Source organism: Accipiter gentilis, chromosome 12 (assembly GCF_929443795.1).
Source record: "Accipiter gentilis chromosome 12, bAccGen1.1, whole genome shotgun sequence".
In the NCBI taxonomy this organism is placed as follows: domain Eukaryota; kingdom Metazoa; phylum Chordata; class Aves; order Accipitriformes; family Accipitridae; genus Astur; species Astur gentilis.
The window spans coordinates 30,474,582-30,492,900 of record NC_064891.1 but is presented as its reverse complement, the minus strand read 5'-3'; the positions used below and the strand labels follow the sequence as shown (position 1 = coordinate 30,492,900).

The following is an 18,319-nucleotide window of genomic DNA, read 5'->3' as shown; positions in this document are numbered from 1 at the left end:
ATTGCCATTTGCCTTCAAAATTCAAGGACTTAACAAATCTTAACTCCAGTAGAGTTACTTTCCATCAGAACTGTGTATCTAGTGTGTGCACTGGAGTGGTTCTCCTTAATAATGTATTAAAACCAGCCCTTATTGGTAGACCGAGAACTTACTCCTCCTCATTGACCGAAATCCTGCACAGAACGCTAATTTTGCCTTGTGCCTCAGTAGGACGCCAAAGAGAAGTTACGTCGGTGAGGAATGCCATCCAAAACTGGCCATTTTCTCTTTTCTTTTGTACTGAGCACTTGAGTGAACAATGTAATAGCTCACTAACAGGCTAAGTCTATCAAGAAAATGAGATACCATTTGCTGTACCTCAGGTGGAGAAACAGCTTTTGTGTCAAAATTAAAAGGCGGCTTATTCTCCGTTTTAATCTGGTTTCTAGTATGTTGGGCTTCATTGCTGGCAGTGAAACTCATCCTAGTCTGGCCCTGAATTCCCACTGCCAATCCTCCTTCTGGTATGTTAACAAACTGTTCTTCATTTCCTTGTAGGATGCAAAAGCTTGTGAAACCATCAGCTGATAAGAAGTATGTGGATTTGACAGTATCGTTTGCTCCAGAGACTGATGGAGAGGAAGACTTGCCAGGGCCACCAGTGAGATACTACTTTGTTCAGGAAGACAATTGATGGTAGAGACACAAAAGTCACTCCCGGACCAGTTGTTCTGAAAGGAGTGTGCTAATTTTCAGCTATTAAAGATGGTACTATATATTTCTTTTTGGTGAAGCCTTAATTAAAATGAATGGTGAAAATCAGTGGCTTTGCACTGAAGACAAACTGGATTTATGTTTCATCTGCTCCCATTTTCTTCAAACCTGTTTGCTCAAAGGAGGATTGGTCACTCCATGAGATGGAATGTCCAGTACAGTCCTTACCTTAAAGACAAGATTTGTATTAATTTGTGGGGAGCTGAAGAAAGCAAGAAGAATGGTGAACCTAACAAATGGTCCTCGTGTGCAAATTAGGCGCTGCTTAGAGAAGAGTGCAAAAAATAGGAAAACTGCCATTTTATGATACTCCTGGTGTTCTAAGAACATCTCAGATCCATTTCATGTGTTACTTAATTCTCAAATAAGAATTTTATTCTTGCCACCTACATGTGAGGTTCAATCCATCCTAAAGGTTTAAACTCCCACTTAAAAGCAGATGAACTGCTTTGTGTTGTTGGTGCTCTCTTCTGAACAGTTAGTGATGCTGTGTGTCAGAGCAGCTATCTTATGTCAGTCTCAATGTGGAAACATAGGGAGGCAGGTCTTGAGTAGGTGTAAATTGTCACAGCTCCCCTGAGTCAAGAGAGCTGGAGTTGTTGATTATTTGTACTAAGGCTGTTCTTTGGGGAATACTGCAGTATGGGGAAAGTGGAAACCTATTGGAGAGCTGAGTTAACACTTTCAACAATAAAACTTTGTCTTCAAGAAAGAGAAAATGTTTGGTGTGGTTGAGCTTTTCTGCCCTCACCAAATTAAAAACACTGTAGCGAATGATGACTTCTAAAGGAAGAGAAGGCAAATGGCTGTGGATGTTTGTCATAGCAAACTCTGTTTCCTCAGCTACTCCTTTTGGTACCATTTCCTTTTAGCGAATGGTTATGCTGTATGCCTGTCCACAGCACAAGTCTGAGTTGCACTGAACACTGATGTTTTTATCATCAGTCAGTTACTAGGGTATCTAAGTATAAAGAATCTGCTTAATCGGAAATAATTGGGGACTAGCTTTGCTGCTGTGGTGAGGCAGAGGTGTGTTGCAGAAGCATCTGTGATACCACCTTATTTTCTTTGTCATTTAAACACTGGATAGTTGAGCTGGTAGTTCTTTTTTTCTCCCAATGATGATAGAGTGAAGTGAGGTTAGAATAAAAACCTATGAACTGGAAAACCTTTTAATGTGTTTAAGCCTTAGAGATTGTGACTGCACATTATCTCCTGCAGCTGTTGCAAAAGCTACTGACTACTTAGCTATTTATCCTTGATCATAATTTATTAAGCTTTAGGGATATCTTCACATTTAATGAACATTATTCGTCAGGAATATTACCTCTCCTTTTTTCCCTTCTCTGTTAGTTGTAGTCAGGAGTAACAGCTACTAGGCTGGGAACTTGAACACCAAGATGTATGGAACTGAATAGCTGGAATCAACACAATTATTCCAATATTTGGGATTTAGCCTTACGTGCAGGGAATCTTCTGGAAGGTATATATAGTTTTACAGTCAGTCTAGTTTATAGATATAATTTTCTAGATTAATAATACTGCTTTTTAAATTACCTAAGTTATTTCTTTTCTTTTTTTTTTTTTTAAGAACTGCTTTTAGAGAAACTTTTTGAAACAGGAGAAAAGCTGTCTACATTTAGAGTGCAGAGAGGGCACAAGCAGACAGTAAGTTTCCACTGCTAAATAACAACTAAAATGTATTTCGCTGTGACAGTATTAGAATCTGAACTGAAATAACTTATTAGTGCTAAGGATCACTTAAAGGTTTAGGTCAAGTTGAAGGCTCTGTCACCTCACAGCTGGAGACTGGGAAACGTGAAACTTTGAGTAAGTACACTCTGGTACGTTAGTGTGGTGTTAACATCATGCTTATGCTTTCAAAGTAAGTAGCATATAAAAATAGTAAAGTCTCAGTACTTTTCTGTAATGCCATCTGACAGTCCTCAGGGTTTAAAGTTAATTTTCAGATGTTATTAATAAAAGTCGTTCCATTAATTATAACGCATACAGCTTTGTGAGACCCTTCCCAAAAAGTCCAGGTTGAGGTTGGCAGGGATTGCGGCCAGGATTTACATACATGGCTGTATCTCTATACTGCTCTTACTAGGTGTACCTGTTGGATGGCTGTCTGTTCTATGGATGGGTTCTGCTCAGTTAAACAGTTGCTGATGGAAAAACTGGAAATGCACAATCACGCTAGATACTTTTTAGCAGACCTTTAAAATTTTCTGGATATAAGTTAACCTAGGTAAAATCTTAAAAGTAATAACCGAAAGAGGACTTTATATGGAAGAACTGTGCATGTCAAATGGCTCATTAAAATTGTTTTTCATGTTTTAAAACTTTCTGAATTGCTGATATGGAGAGTGAACGTGTTTATACTGAATGTTGTGTAGAGTGGAGTGAGCTGATTCAGTGTGAATTTGTTTGATAGAACACATTTCTCAGTCTGTTGCTGCTTTTTATCAAAAGTCTCAGCAGGTGATCAGCATGATCAGCTTAATCAAACCAAGCAAATGAATTTCAGCATGCTGGTCTTCCAGATCTCCAACGTTGTCACTACTAGTGCTAGCAGTGCAGAGGCTCATAGCACTACCTGGAATCTGAGAACTGCCTTTTTTTTTTTTTTTTTTTTTCTCATTGTAATGAAAGCTTGTGTGCGTCTAGGACTGTTTGATGCTCTATTCCCATGGAGCAGCTAGAGCTAGCCATCTCCCTGCAGCAGTGAAGAACTCTCTTTCCACTAGAACATTTTGAATAGCTTTCCTTCAAAATGCTATTCTTTGAAAGAGCAGTTGACTTGTAGAGATGAAGTTTTATAACAGTATTGAAGATCTTTCTCACTCAGATGCTTTCTTACAGAGTTTGCTCATATTTACACTAGCTTTCCCTTAATTTCTCGTATTCTTAATAGTTGCAGGAATGTTTGTGCATGCAAAACATGAGGTATTTAGCACCCAGCTCAACTGTTTTCTGTGGTTAATCTCCATGTTTCTTTAATGCTAGGAGTAGTGAGGATTCTGTGTGAAGATCATGCTACCACTAACAAGACTGTTTTGGCAGATCTGATGGATTTAGGACTTTATTTACCTATACGAGGGGTAAAATACACGTTTTCAGCTTTTTTCCCACTCTTTTCCTATGTATGGTGAATATGTGAATGTTTATTGGGAAAAAAAAAAAAAAAGTTGCTATTCAAGAATAATGACTACATAGGAAGAACCACTCTGGCACCAGCTGTGAATGCAGAAACCCTGTCACCTTATCATGGCTGTTAAAGAATTCTCAGTCATGGGTTTCCTTAGTTTTACTTTATTAACAACTCAGAGCTGGGCCACCTCCACAGTGAATGGCAACCCTCCAAAGTTTCTCAGTCTTATATACCTTTTTACCATGCATTATCCCAGTCCAAAATTTTTGTAAGTTTCCAGTCAAGTCTTGGTTCCCAGGTCTCATCGTTCATCAAAGTCCTTTAATTAGTTCTTGTCTCAGCTTTCTTGTCTTGTCTGGTCCCAGTTCTCGTCTTTGAGATTTCAAGGTCCACCTCGGGTCAGTTGTCTCTTGTTCAGTTTACCTTGAAGTCCTGTATCTGCACAATTTTGAGAAAACCTTCAAGTTGTTCCATTAACTATTACACATCTATCTCTACAAGCTCTGCATGTTTTAATCTTTTGCCAGCAAAGCACCTGCTTCTTGCTGATTTTTCATCTTTTGCTCAACCTGTCTCTACTGATTAGCTTGACTGGTTTTAGACCAATCCTGGGCTGGGGCTATACAGGGGGGCAGGCTGAAAACACTGGCCTGGTGAGCAGGTCTGTTGCATATCATATTTTCCTGGTAGCTCATTTTATTATTAAATCTATTGACTTATTCTACAACAGCACCTCACATCCCGAAACAATGTGGGTTTGAGCTAGGCAGAGAGTTTGTGTATCTCTTGGACTTGTATCAAACATAAGTAAAGGCTTTAGATAAGTTCATGTTCTTAATTTTTCTTATGTCTTTGAAACAATGTGGCTGTAGGCCAGTTGTCTGAAGAAGGGAACTGAATTTCAGGCAAATGCAACAGGCTTATTAGCTTGAAAGGTTTATCCATCCATGTTAATTATCTCTTCTTTTGCAATTACAGAAAGCATACTCTGCTGCAGCACAGTGCAGCAAACTAAACCTTTGTCCAAAGGTTGGTAAGTTTTGACCAGATAGCTTTTGAGAGTTTATTTTAGTAAATGTGTCTTTTGTGTGGTCAATGAAGTAGCTAGCGCAAGTGTTTATCTGTGCTGCAGAAAACCTATTGAGGCTCGAGCTTAAAGGGGTAATGAGTTACAGCATTGATAACACCAACAGAACTGTTTTGCTCATAAGTGAATCATTTTGCATGGCAAACATGAGATACAGTGAAGAAGTGTTGTTCCCACTTCTCACAGCAACACACAAGTTTCAATTTCATACTGAGGAAAAGCTGCAACTCTAACCTGATACACACTGAGCAGCAGCACCATCTTCACAAGTGGTCTTAAGTATTTTCATGAAAAGAAAGTACTAATGTCTCATGCTATGTTGTACTTTTATAAATACAGTGGGTGCGCCTTCATATGGTCACACATAATCTCGGGCATTCTTTTAAATTAACCTTCCCAAGCCTTGACTGACTTCCATAATCCTTGAAACAAGTAATAATTCATTTGTGATTCACAGCTGATATCAAAGGAACATGATGATCAGTCTTGGTCTGCAAATAAGAGGAACTCTACCTAGAGCATTCCCTGTGTGTGTAGTGAAGGCACTAGCTGCTTTGGTACCTAGATCATAGCTGTCTTCAGCTGAGCTCTGTGAATGCTCCTCCAACCACTGTCAGAGAAGAGGTGCGGTTTATTTGGTTGGGGTTTTTTAAAAGAAAAAAGCCAGGCCCTGGAGCTAGTCATCACTAACTATGAAAGAGTGTAGCTCAGTAGTGGGTACCCATCCTGTAAGGACTTTATTCAGTCTAGCGGCCTGGCAGAACTTAGTGGCTAAAAATACTAAACTTGGATCTTACTGCTGATCACTTTAAGTTGTTTGTTTTGAAGGCTGGATCCCCAGTTTCCAAGAAGATGGATGCTGTGCCTAAGGCTTGGTGGGGTTCCACAGCTGTTTGGTATGATCAGCAGGCCTCTTCACTGCCTTCCCTTATTACCAGCTGTGCAGTCTTATCCTCCTGTGCACTCACTGGGGCTTGTCTCAGCCCATGAAGAAGGTAATTCAGAGAGCTTAACCAACACAGACGCTAACTTATTTTTGTTTCGTTTCCTGAAGTAGCCCGCAGCAGGGTCTAATGAACACCCCTGCTGACAAGTGGAAGGGGTAGGAAAGTTCAGCTGGGCAGGAAGATGTCTCAGTTTGCTTGAATTTATGCCCTCCCTTGGTTGCATGACGGGAGATGCCCCAGCTGCCTTACTGTGGATGTTCTAGGTCCTGTAAGGCTTGCGTGACCTTGCAACCAGGAACCAGCTTGAGAACTAGGAACCTCCAGTTTAAGCTACTCAGACTTGTATTTTTCTGCTTTTTGGTCTGTATTGCAAAGAGGTGAGGCGTCCCTGCTGTCTCTGTGGGATGTCATAAATGGCACTGACACTATTACGAGTAGACAAGAAATGGGGTTTTTAACACTAAAAGTTTATTGCACTGTGAGCCAGTGACAGAATTGAGCCCACAAACACTGTCTGCCTAATTTAATATTTTTCTGTTGCATTTTGTGGGGGCAATGTATCCTCTCTTTTCCACTCCTGGTTTGTTTTTTTTTTCCTTTTTCTGTATTTAATCTTCTGCAGGAACTGGGGTTACTTGCCCTCCCCAAATCTCAGAAGTTTCTCTGGGAGAAGCTGCATCACATTTTTGGTTTAGGGCCAACAGAGCTGTTCTAGAGATTGAGAAGGAGCTTGGGCAATGCCTTCTGTTTATCTTCAATAGTGTGGAGTTCCTGTGCTGCTTCTCCTGCCTCTTTGGTTTAGCAGGACCGTTCCTGTGTGTGCCTTCAGCAATCAGCTTGCTTTCAGAATGCTGGGTCCTTTGCAATGCGCGTCTGCATGATAAATGGCTTCAGTTTCCCTCGAGTTTGGGTCACAAAGTAATCGATAACATCCAGAAGGCTTGGGAGTGTCACCTGTTTCACCAAAACCAAAAAACAGCCAGACAAACAAACAAAAAAACCAAAACCACCAAATAAAACATGCTACCCAAGTTGAGAATACATTTTCAAAAATGTGCTGGCAGGCTGGAACCCCTAGCAACATTTCTCAAACAACTGGTACTGGATTTACAGTCAGCATTTGGATGCAGTGAGGTCTAGGGAAGCCCACTGCAATCGATGTTAACATTTTGACCCTTGAACATATAACTCCTTCCCTTCCATCAAATGAGATCACTCTCTGCACTGTTATGCTCTTCAATGATGGCTGATGCTTTTTTCAGCAGATGGTGTAACAGCAGATGCTTTTTCAAACCCAATAGGATGTTTCTCAGGCCATGAGTTAAACATGTCTTAAGTGGAAGAAAACTGTTTTAAACCAAATAACAGGGTCCATACAGTCTTGCTCACACTTCAACTAAGGTAATTTTATTTCTCAAAGTTACATAGAGTGCATTTTGAACTTCCTCTAGCTGCAATGAGAGCTCAGTTTTCATACTTAGTACTGAGGCCTGAGTTGAAAAAAAAAAAAAAAAGAATTGAGCAATCTTGGGTGTTTTGTGACCGGTTTGATTTTTATTTTTGTTAGAAGATGCTGATGTGGGGTGGTTTTTTTCCCCAATTTTTCTAGTTCTTAAAAAACCAACTTGTTCTTTGAGATCAGGTTAGTTGGACTAACAGGAAAGGTGAACTCTCCACATACTTTGCTTTGACTCACAAATTATAGTTAGGAATTTACTAGGGCTTTTCTAATTTTCTGCAAAGTGATATTTCTTAACACCTGCTTAAGAATCTTCAACAAGGGAATTTACTCACCCGTCTTTCCAATTCGACAATGTAACTTGTTCCTGTGGACATCACTTTGTAATGCTTTAAGCGTGGGGCACTGAAAGAAAATGAAAGTTGATATGCTGCCTGAAATGAAATACTTTTGATGTATTGTTGTCATTATAAACTCCTTTGTAGGAGCAATGGGTGTGCTTTGTAATATCCCTAGAGCTTACTGAAGTGTGTGGCAGGGTTTGTTTTTTCCCATTTTAGTTTAGAAACACTGAGAACTGCAAATGTCATTCCTGTTGTCTCAGATGCTTCTTGTTCTGAAGTTCTGCAAAAGCTAAAACATGGCAATTCAGTTGAAATGTGGTGTGTATATTTGGATTAAGTTACTGTTTGAAAATACTTGTGTCATTTTTTTGTTGTTCATTTTACAAAGGGGTACAGCTTGTTCCATTTTCATTCTGTGTGATGACTTCTTAAACTGAGTAGGGTCTCATGGCAAACAGGGGAAGCCCATTTACCCAAGGAAATGGGCTTTTGCTGGTTGATCTTTATTGCTTCTTTGTTAATCTAACTGGCTTTGGAGGAGGAGAGAACCAAGAAATCGGTCTCAGGCCTGCCCCTGCTGCCTCATTTTCCTTTCTCAAAATAGCTTGAAGACAAGGCATGTGTTTCACTTGTCAACTCTGGGTATTAAGAATTCAGTTTTTAATACAGCGTATACTAGTTAAGACTGAGATAATATATCATGGAATCAACCTACTCCAGCTCGTGTCGGATAGTGATTGCGTAGTTCTTGCTGTCACTGCTGGGCCGCAGGATTAAATTCCCACATGAAGGGTTCTTTTCTAACATCTCTGTTGCTTCTTGCCAAGACACCGCATAGAAACACCTTCATAGAAGGGATGAGAGAAACAGCATGAATGTGAGTTACACTGGCAAGACCACGTCATTCTGAGCTGCATGAAGAGACGTGGTCTACCAGGCTAACACCTCTTCATAATGCTAAGCTTATCCAGGGTAACTAGCCACGGCTGCCAAGAGGCAAGACATCTGAGGGACTCTTGCTCATTAATGCTACTATAAGAGCATAATTCAGGACAGCAGTGCTTTGGCCTTCTCAGAGAGAAAGTGAAGCTTTAGTACAGGTATGATGCTTTCTGGACCCTTGGAAAGAATGTGAGAAGAGTAACCTGGATTTACTTTGAATTTCTCAATGGTAATCAGCATTTTCTCAGAAGGGCAGATACAGCAGCCCAACGTGTGGCTTGCTGAAAAGTTTAAGCATAGCAATATGCTGCATGCAGCCTTTTCAGAACAAAAGACATGTAGGAAAGCTGCAGGAATAATCTTTCCCTTAGGAAATCCCTATAAAGGTCTTAAGGTAGATTTTGTTCATTTAATGTTATAAAAACCTTGTGCAACAGCTGAATTTTGAACCTCTGCATAGAAATAATACTTTGAAAGAACGGAAGGCTCTTTAGTCAGGTTGGGGTTTGCATAGTTCAGTGACAGCTTACGCTGGCATAGTGGTCAATGTATTGCTGGGTGGGCTTTTGCTGTTCAAGGATGCACTGGAACAGTTGTTAAGCATAATCCTTCTTTTCTTTTCCTTCTCTAGCACTTCATGCATTCTTGTAAGTTGCCCAGGTAGTAATGACTCATCTGGTGGAACAGACAGCTGAAAATGAACAGCATAATTGAAAAGAAAATGAAAGAGTGGACAAACATTGTGAGGAATCGTTTCTGTGTGTGCATCATAATTAATCTCTGAGCGCAGCTGTGCAGAAATCTTTCTTACCTGCTTGGTTTAAGCAGCTGTGATAATCCAGAAGGTTTGGATATGCCTCTGCTTTGGATAAAATGTTGCACATGTGTTTTTGTTAGAATAGTGAAATAAGGATATCTGTGTCCTGATTTAGAAAAGATGTGTGTTGATGGAAGTGGAAATTATGTAAGAATCCACAATGGTATTTTGCAGTTGCTATACTGTGAAAGACTGTCTAAATGTAATTTAACCTGTTTCAGCCATCCTCAGCTATTTAAGTGATTCAACTAGGCCAGTGTCATTTGTGAACAAACTTCATTTATTTTTCCAATGGTCATTATCAAAGAGGGTCTTGCTATTTTCAAAGTGCATTTTGCTAAGAAGAATAGTAGAATAAAACACAGGGCTGAGGGGTTCTCCAAAGTTCGGCTACTTCTTTGGTTATGTCTTTATCCCATGATAAAGACCTAGAGAGTTGTCTTGGAGCAGGCTCCCTTTTTCACAACTGCAGGGGACGGACTTGTGCTATAAGTCTTTTCTTTCCTGGACAGCAGACAGTAGTTTGGGAACTGTGTCTGAGGAGATACCATGGCAGAGTGTGTATTGCAGATAAACTGGGGTTAAATCAGCCTGAATTTTGCTCTCCTCAGGAAAAAAAAAGAAAAAGAAAAAGCAAAACCAACAAACCCCTCAACAGTTTAGTGTGTGCAGACACCTTAGAATCAAGGCTTTGTGCCTGTGGAAGCCAACTTTTGGCATGCATGAAGACAAAACCCCTTACAGACACTTTTGACATGAAGTGAGATATAAAACTCTTCCATACCTTTGTTGCAGTGAGAATAAAACCCTTCCATTCTTTCCCAGATTCACAGTCATTAGCCTGAGAGAACAGAAAATGATGGTGTAAGAACGACTACAGCAACAACAACAAAAAAAAGTATATTTCATGTAGAAGCCTCAAATAACTCTCACCCTTTTAGAAGTGTCATGCCTGGAAATGAGCTCCCTGCCAAGCTACAACACAGTGAAACCCTGCACTTCCCCAGTACTTCATGTTCAATTAGAGGGAGAGGACAGAGGTGGGAAGGTAGAAAAATTCATATGCTCTCTTGGAGTAAAAGGAGAAGGTTATGTGGATCCAAGGAGAAGGCCATGCTAAAGAGATAGGCGAGTCTCAAGTATAAAACTTAGATGGATAGTTACTGAGCACCACAGTCTGTATGGCTTCTGAATAGTGGGGTGTTCAGATACTTTATCCCCTTCTTGGTTTTACAGGTGACATGGGCCTGTCAGTGTGATACTTCCCAGTTTCTCTTGGGTTATTTTCTTGTGCAATTCTGCTTGTTCCATATTCCCAGGTACTCCTGAGAAAAACTTTTGATGGCTCAAGGGGTGGTTTCCCTGGTGTTAAGTTCCTTTGCCCTACCTCCCTCTCTGCCTGCCTTTTGGTGCTGCCCGGCTGCAGGCTGTACGCTTGCTTAGATGTCAAGACAGTGGCTCTACTCCCACACCCAAATGGAGCTCTGAATATCTGTATGAGATGAGTAAAGTATTGAGTGGCTTACAAATCACAGTCTTCCTCTTTTTACCTTCAGTTCTACTTCCTCATTTGACAGCATCAGGATGAACTGTCCAGAGCCATTTTCATCTGGATAAACATTGGTTGCTGAAGTCAAAGTTGATATATCTAATTTCTGTGAGTACTAAGGAGGGGGAAAAAGAGAAATAGCACAAGTTGTAATTTTCACAAAATATCTAGCTGCTCTCCAAAGGAATTTGTTTAGGAGAAAATAGATTGAAACTTTTTTTTTTTTTTTTGCTAGAACTTGGGTTAAGTTAACTGACAGACGAGCCAAAGCTCAGTCCTTTGCTTCTGCTTACGGAAGCTCTTCTCACTAACAACGTACTTGCTGGATTTTTCCCATCCTAATCTTCATAATCGCGAACAGATGAAATCCAGGAGACCTCCCTGAGTATTTGCTTTGTGACTCCAACTAAACCCTCAGCCAGAGTACACCATAATGATACCAAGGACTTTCTCCTCAGCTGCATAAAGGAAAGTCGTGTTACACACCACAGTAATTTTACCCTTGTGTACAGCTGAGGAAAAAAGACTTGGTAAAATTATGGAGTAATATGGATACATTTGTAGTTCAGGTGCCAAAAAAGTACTCCTTTTTTGTTTTGATGAGGCAAACTAATATGCTATAGTTTGTTTCACACTGTTTGTTTTTTTTTTTGATCTCAGCCTTTCTGTTACAATGTTCAGTACTATTTTTTTGGACTATACAGATGAGAGAGGAAAGGGTACTGAGAGGTGTCGGGAGTACATAAGGATTACTTGAACATAATTGATGCATTTAATCAGACGGGTGGTTACATAGATAGCACATTACTCACTGTTGGGGCTTTCTTATCATCATAAAGGAAGAGCATAGTTCCTCTGAGTTCTGTCCAATACACTCTAAATTCCTGTTGGAAAGGAGGAAGTGTCAGTTTGTGAACACAATCTTTTCTGTTCTCACAAAATGCTGAAAGTGAAAGAACTGCTAAGGAAAAACTGTGTCATCACATATTAGTTTTCAGTATTTTAAAGATCATTAAAGAGCAAGTATGTATTTTGCAGGCAGTTTATGCAAAAAAAGTTCAGTAAGTAATTCTTTACAGGCAAAAAGATATATGGGTTCTAGGCTTTATTTTCTAGTATCCTAATCCAGCATGGACCTAGAAAACTTTTAACTAATTTAAATGCTTTAAACATTTGTCAACGGTTTGTCAAAACAATTTAAAGGGGGTACGTAATGGAAGTCAAATATATTTTAAATGGCACTTTAGAATCTTGCTCTCCCTAAAAGGCATACAAGTGGAAAATAGTACAAGATGAACATGCGTAAAGACTCCAATCTTCTGAACACCATTCTCTTGAAGTGCCTGCTTGCATTGAATTTTGATCCTGCCAGTTTACTTGCTATAGGGAGAAGATTATGGAGCTTGATGGTAGTCTAGTCTGACCTATTAACTGGACTTCTTGCATTTGAAGTGGTATTTTACATGCTTTGTCTTTAAATTTTGACTATGGCAAGTACAATTGTCCACTTCTTCCACCTGTTCCCTAATCAGTCATGCCAGAGGGATAGGAAAGGTTTTTCTGTTTTCATGTGCCCCTGATACCCTGAGAACTATAGTGATTACGGGACACTCAATTGGGAAAGCAACTTCGGTAAAACAGAAACTGTTTGGTTTTCGGTTTACTTACCTGTGTTGTGTTTGTTGTTTGGTTTTTTTTTGGGGGGGGAGGTGTTTTTGTTTGGTTCTTGGTTTTGGGGGGGGGGGGGGGTGGTTGAGGCGGGGGTATAAAACACAGTCACAAGAACTGGGAAAAGAAATAATTTGTGAAGTCTGATGGGTCATAGAAATTACAGTGAGCAACATTCCCTAGACTATCCTGTAGGTGATCCCTGCTAGCTCCTAACTAGTCTTTCTGGTGGTTTCTTTCAAATTACTAGTGTAAAATTTCTATAGCATTCAGCCTCTGGACCCCAACCTCTGAACACTGCAGTGTTGTGTTAAGGTGAATGTCCTTGTTAAACCATCTGTCCTTGGCAAAGTTAATGAAGGCTGTGAATACTTGCTGTGGTATGGGCCTGGATGTCATGCGAAATTTTTGAACTGCACCTTATGAACTGGGCTTTCTGCTCTATGGAAATGTAGTAATAGTAGTTGCTGAGGAGTACTTGTTATAGCCAGGAGTATGTTTTTCTCTTGGGTGTCTGGTCTCTCAAAAGTGATAATACACCTCATCAGTCCCATATAAGTCTCTTCAGATTGGCTGTGTATTATTGCTTTGCCCTGTTAGGTTTTGTTATTCCAGCATGGTAGTTACTGAATTTCAGAAGGAAGGATTGTTCAGGGGGAAAAAAAGGTTTTACGTAAAAGGATATAAATAAAGGAACGTAACAGGGAGCTTTATTAAGCTTGCAGCTGTTCTCCTGCTAGATACAACAAAGTAATGCATTAATAATTTCTAGTGCTGCAGAAGAATTAATAGTAAAATTATTAGTCTAATTTTTTGTTTCATGGAGTTCCTGTTTTCTGTGGTACCTGGTTGATTCTGTGTTTGTGAACCACTATGCTATTTTGGTCTTTTAGCACTGCGTGACTCTCATTTTCTCTACTCCGTCTGTGCTTCTCCATCTACAGAGATGTGAGTGTAAGAAGGGTAAAAATTACTTTGTAACCCTCAATCCAGGGACTGTCATTATCAAGTGCTAAGAAAGGGCAATCAGCTTGACTAGGGATGTGCTCTGAACATACATGCTATTGTAACGTACACAAGCATGTAGGCGTTTACAGATTTGCGTCTTAAATAGTTATCTTAGGTCAAAAACCCCCCACTCATTTTCCGTTAGTCCACGTATCTTAAATCATCAGCCCTTACTAATAAGAATAAAAAAGATGTAGAGAATCTCACATATACCTCAGGTGGCATGTTACTGAAGACTTAGGGATGGATACTGTTCTCCAGTAAATGGAGGACGCGTCACAGCAATATAACTGTGTCAAACTTTGCTCTTGGTATTAAAAATATTGCATTAGCTTTTCACCATGGTGGTAGCTATGAAATCAATCAAACTCAATCCACATTTCAGTAGGTAATAGTAAATTATAATGGAATTCTGGAGATATTGATGGTTACCTTACATAATTTATTTTACTTCCCCCTGTTCAAGTAATATGAACAGAAATAACTAGATATCATTATTTCAGTGCAACCATTTGTGTCAGCCAGTGCTGAGAAACATCTACCCCCATAAACCTGTAGCTCCCAGCAATACGTTTTTGAAGAAATATTTCAACACATCCACTTCCTTACCTGGCATTTTGAGTGCCGGACAGACAGGTAACCTTGGAAGTACAAAGGCAGACCGGTGATGCTCTGCCTCTCCTGGAAGATCCGACGGGGGGCTGGCTGAGGAATTTCCTCAGGGTGTTCTCTAATGACTCTCAGCATCCTTTGGGTTGCTGTGCTCTCCCCCCCACACACACACTCCCGTTGTTCTCAGTCTGCTCTGTATCAGCCTCAGCCAGGAAACTCACCCTGGTGAGAGGGGGGAAAAAGCAGCACCTCAAAGAGGAAGTCTGTGTACTTGCTTTTAGGTCAGCACACACCAACTCTTTGTGTGGTGTATGATCATGGGGTGAACCAGACTGAATGGATTAAAGGGATCTTTTCCTTTACAGTGTGCTCCTTGGGTTTGCTCAAGGGGAGACATTCAAAAGATGAGCATGCTGGTACAAAAGTGCATCATTACTGTGATGGGTGTCACCTGGAGGTCTTGGTGGAAAAGCCTGCTTTTTATGGCATACAGCACTGGACTTTTCATGGGCTGCTGCCAGGGAGGAGATTGCTTTTAGCTGCCTCTGAAATAATATTTAAATTTTTCATTGGGAATGTGGATTAACATTGAGACTATCCGAGTTGAACTTTCTTTAGCAAATGGCTAGGGGCATTACAGGACTCTAAAAGGAATATTGAAAATAAATCTGCTATGATTGTTTATAACTGGCAAGGATAAATCAACTTTGCAACGTGCATCCTTTATTGGATGCAGAGGGGAACATTGCCACCAAAGATGAGGAAAAGGCTGAGATACTTAATGCCTTCTTTGCCTCGGTCTTTAATAGTTAGACCAGTTATCCTCAGGGTACTCAGCCCCCTGAGCTGGAAGACAGGGATGGAGAGCAGAATATACCCCCCCCATAATTCAGGAGGAAATAGTTAATGACCTGTTATGCTGCCTGGACATTCACAAGTCTATGGGACCAGATGGGATCCATCTGAGAGTACTGAGGGAGCTGGTGGAGGAGCTTGCCAAACCACTCTTCATCATTTATCAGCAATCCTGGTCAACAGGGGTGGTCCCAGATGACTGGAGGCTTGCCAAGGTGACATCCATTTACAAGAAGTGTTGGAGGGAGGATCCGGGGTACTACAGGCCTGTCAGTCTGACCTTGGTACCCGGGAAGATTATGGAGCAGATCATCTTGAGTGTGCTCACATGGCATGTGCAGGACAACCAGGGGATCAGGCCCAGCCGGCATGGGTACATGAAAGACAGGTCCTGGTTGACCAACCTGATTTCCTCCTATGACCAGGTGACCTGCCTAGTGGATGAGGGAAAGGCTGTGGATGTTGTCTACCTGGACTTCAGTAAGGCCTTTGACACCATCTCTCATGGCATACTCCTTAAGAAGCTGGTGGCTCATGGCTTAGACAAGTGTGCTCTTTGCCGGGTAAAAAACTGGCTGGCTGGATGAGCCCAGAGGGTTGTGGTGAATGGAGTCAAATCCAGCTGGCGGTAGGTCACAAGTGGTGTTCCCCAGGGCTCAGTATGGGGCCAGTTCTGTTTAATATCTTTATTAATGATCTGGACGAGGGGATTGAGTGCACCCTCAGTAAGTTTGTGGATGACACCAAGTTGGGTGGGAATGTTGATATGCTCGAGGGTAGGAAGGCTCTACAGAGGGATGTGGACAGGCTGGATCGATGGGCTGAGGCCAACTGTATGAGGTTCAACAAGGCTCAGTGCTGGGTCCTGCACTTCAGTCAAAACAACCCGATGCAGCACTACAGGCTTGGGGAAGAGTGGCTGGAAAGCTGCTCGGTAGAGAAAGACCTGGGGGTGCTGGCTGACAGCTGGCTGAATATGAGCCAGCAGTGTGCCCAGGTGGCCAAGAAGGCCAACAGCATCCTGGCCTGTATCAGAAATAGTGTGGCCAGCAGGAGCAGGGAGGTGGTTGTTCCCCTGTATTTGGCACTGGTGAGGCCGCACCTCGAGTCCTGTGTTCAGTTTTGGGCCCCTCACTACAGGAAAGACATTGAGGTGCTGGAGTGTGTCCAGAGAAGGGCAACCAAGTTGGGAAAGGACCTGGAGCACAAGTCTTATGAGGAGCAGCTGAGGGAACTGGGGTTGTTTAGCCTGGAGAAGAGGAGGCTGAGGGGAGACCTTATCACACTCTGCAACTACTTGAAAGGAGGTTGTAGTGAGGTGGGTCCTGGTCTCTTCTGTCAGGTGGCTGGAGATAGGATGAGAGGAAATGACCTCAAGTTGTGGCAGGGGAGGTTTAGATTGGATATTAGGAAAAATTTCTTTACTGAAAGTGTTGTCAGGCATTGAAATGGGCTGCCCAGGGAAGTGGTTGAGTGACCATCCCTGGAGGTATCCAAAAAACATGTAGACAGGGCACTTCGGGATGTGGTTTAGTGGGCATGGTTGACAGTTGGACTCAATGATCTTCAAGGTCTTTTCCAACCTAAACTATTTTATGATTCTATGTAGGAGGACGACTTTCATTGTGAAAGAGCTAATATACCAAAGCCTTTAAAGAAGTTGTGAAGGGAAGTGGTAGTTCAGGAATGAAGTGTTGGTCCTGATGAAATGAGGCGTGAAACTCCCATCAATTTCACAGAACCATGATTTTTAATTTAGTTGCTGGCCTTCCCCTTAGCGGTCAGAAAGAATAGGGATGACAAGACTTGGTGTTTCCATGGTGGTGGCTACTAAATGCAAAGCAAACATCATTTTTAAAAAAAAAAAAAAAAAAAGGCTTGTTTTTTGTTGAACATCTTTATGGCCTTTTCTGTTTCTCAGCTGTGTGTTGGTGTAAGAGGAGTACATAATTAGCTGGTAAGGTGATCTATGATAGATCAGATAGCTGCCAACCAACTCTAGCAGAAGAAGAGTTCAGTCCTGCATGTGAAAGTAAATACTCCATGTCATCTCTGAAAACGGCTGGGGACAGGTACATGTTCTCAGATTTTGGCTAAATTGAAGATTTTTGTGCATGTTCTCTATTGATTGTGCTTAAACGGCAGAATTCGACTTTGCTGTTGAACGTTGCAGAAAAGCTAATGAACATGGGTACCTGCACCTTTGCTTTGCAAGGCTGATGATGACAAGCCAGCACTTAGTCCACTGTTTGCCAGTGTGTGATAAAAAGCGTCATTTAAAATCATATTTTTGGGCTGTCTTTTGCAGATACTGTAAGATATTGTGGATATTGTGGCGTTATGTTCTCAAGCAGTTGTTTTTGCTCATTGTTGAGTTCTTCACTAATTCTTTTCCAGGTTGTTTAGCCTGGAGAAGAGGAGGCTGAGGGGAGACCTTATTGCTCTCTACAGCTACCTGAAAGGAGGTTGTAGCGAGGTGGGTGTCTGTCTTTTCTCCCAAGTAACAAGTGATAGGACGAGAGGAAACGGCCTCAAGTTGCACCAGGGGAGGTTTAGATTGGATATTAGGGAAAATTTCTTCACTGAAGGGGTTGTCAGGCATTGGAACAGGCTGCCCAGGGAAGCGTTTTGAGTGACCAGCCCTGGAGGTATTTAAAAGACATGTAGATGTGGCACTTAAGGCCATGATTTAGTGGTGGACTTGGCAGTGTTAGGTTTACAGTTACACTCGTTGATCTTAAAGGTCTTTTCCAGCCTAAATGATTCTATGATTCTAATGTTTTAAAGAAAAAACTGCAACCCGCTGTGGTGTCTGTAGGTGTAGCGTTTAGAAAAGCGAGGATTTGAACTGGCGTTTCTCATAAGGCAAAAAAAGAACAGCACTACCGCCCTCTCCACCTCTCCTCAGGGAAGGAAAGGTGCTCTGAGGAGTGAAGCGCGGGGGGGGGGGGGGGGGGGGCGGCAGGCAAGAGCCTCTGCCTCTTGCGCAGGCGCGACAACGGCCCGCCGCGTTGGCGCGATCCGAAGCAACCTCGCTGGCGCGCGGCGGCCGCCGACCAATGGCGGGGGAGAAAGGGGGCGTGGCCGGTGCGCTGCCGGTGCGCAGCGGGAAGGCGCCCGAAGT

General features: G+C 41.7%; 2 protein-coding genes across 3 annotated transcripts in view; one reads left to right on the top strand and one right to left on the bottom strand.

The window, feature by feature from the left end:
* The window catches only part of UBA6 (ubiquitin like modifier activating enzyme 6), a 35,759-nt gene extending 32,659 nt beyond the window's left edge, over window positions 1-3,100 (top strand). For both annotated transcript variants that reach the window (XM_049814752.1, XM_049814753.1), the window contains exon 34: window positions 538-3,100. In XM_049814752.1, coding sequence (XP_049670709.1) covers window positions 538-673 — 136 coding nt within the window. In that variant the 3' untranslated portion in view covers window positions 674-3,100. The remainder of the gene's footprint in view (window positions 1-537) is intronic.
* A 3,590-nt stretch (window positions 3,101-6,690) lies between these two features.
* On the bottom strand, window positions 6,691-14,703 carry STAP1 (signal transducing adaptor family member 1). The gene is made up of 8 exons (XM_049814761.1): window positions 14,338-14,703; window positions 11,865-11,936; window positions 11,054-11,167; window positions 10,288-10,344; window positions 9,217-9,377; window positions 8,460-8,588; window positions 7,736-7,805; window positions 6,691-6,895 (listed from the first exon to the last, which is right to left on the bottom strand). The coding sequence occupies exons 1-8, from the start codon at window positions 14,473-14,475 to the stop codon at window positions 6,785-6,787; spliced, it is 852 nt and encodes a 283-aa protein (XP_049670718.1). The 5' UTR covers window positions 14,476-14,703; the 3' UTR covers window positions 6,691-6,784.
* Window positions 14,704-18,319: the final 3,616 nt, after the last annotated feature.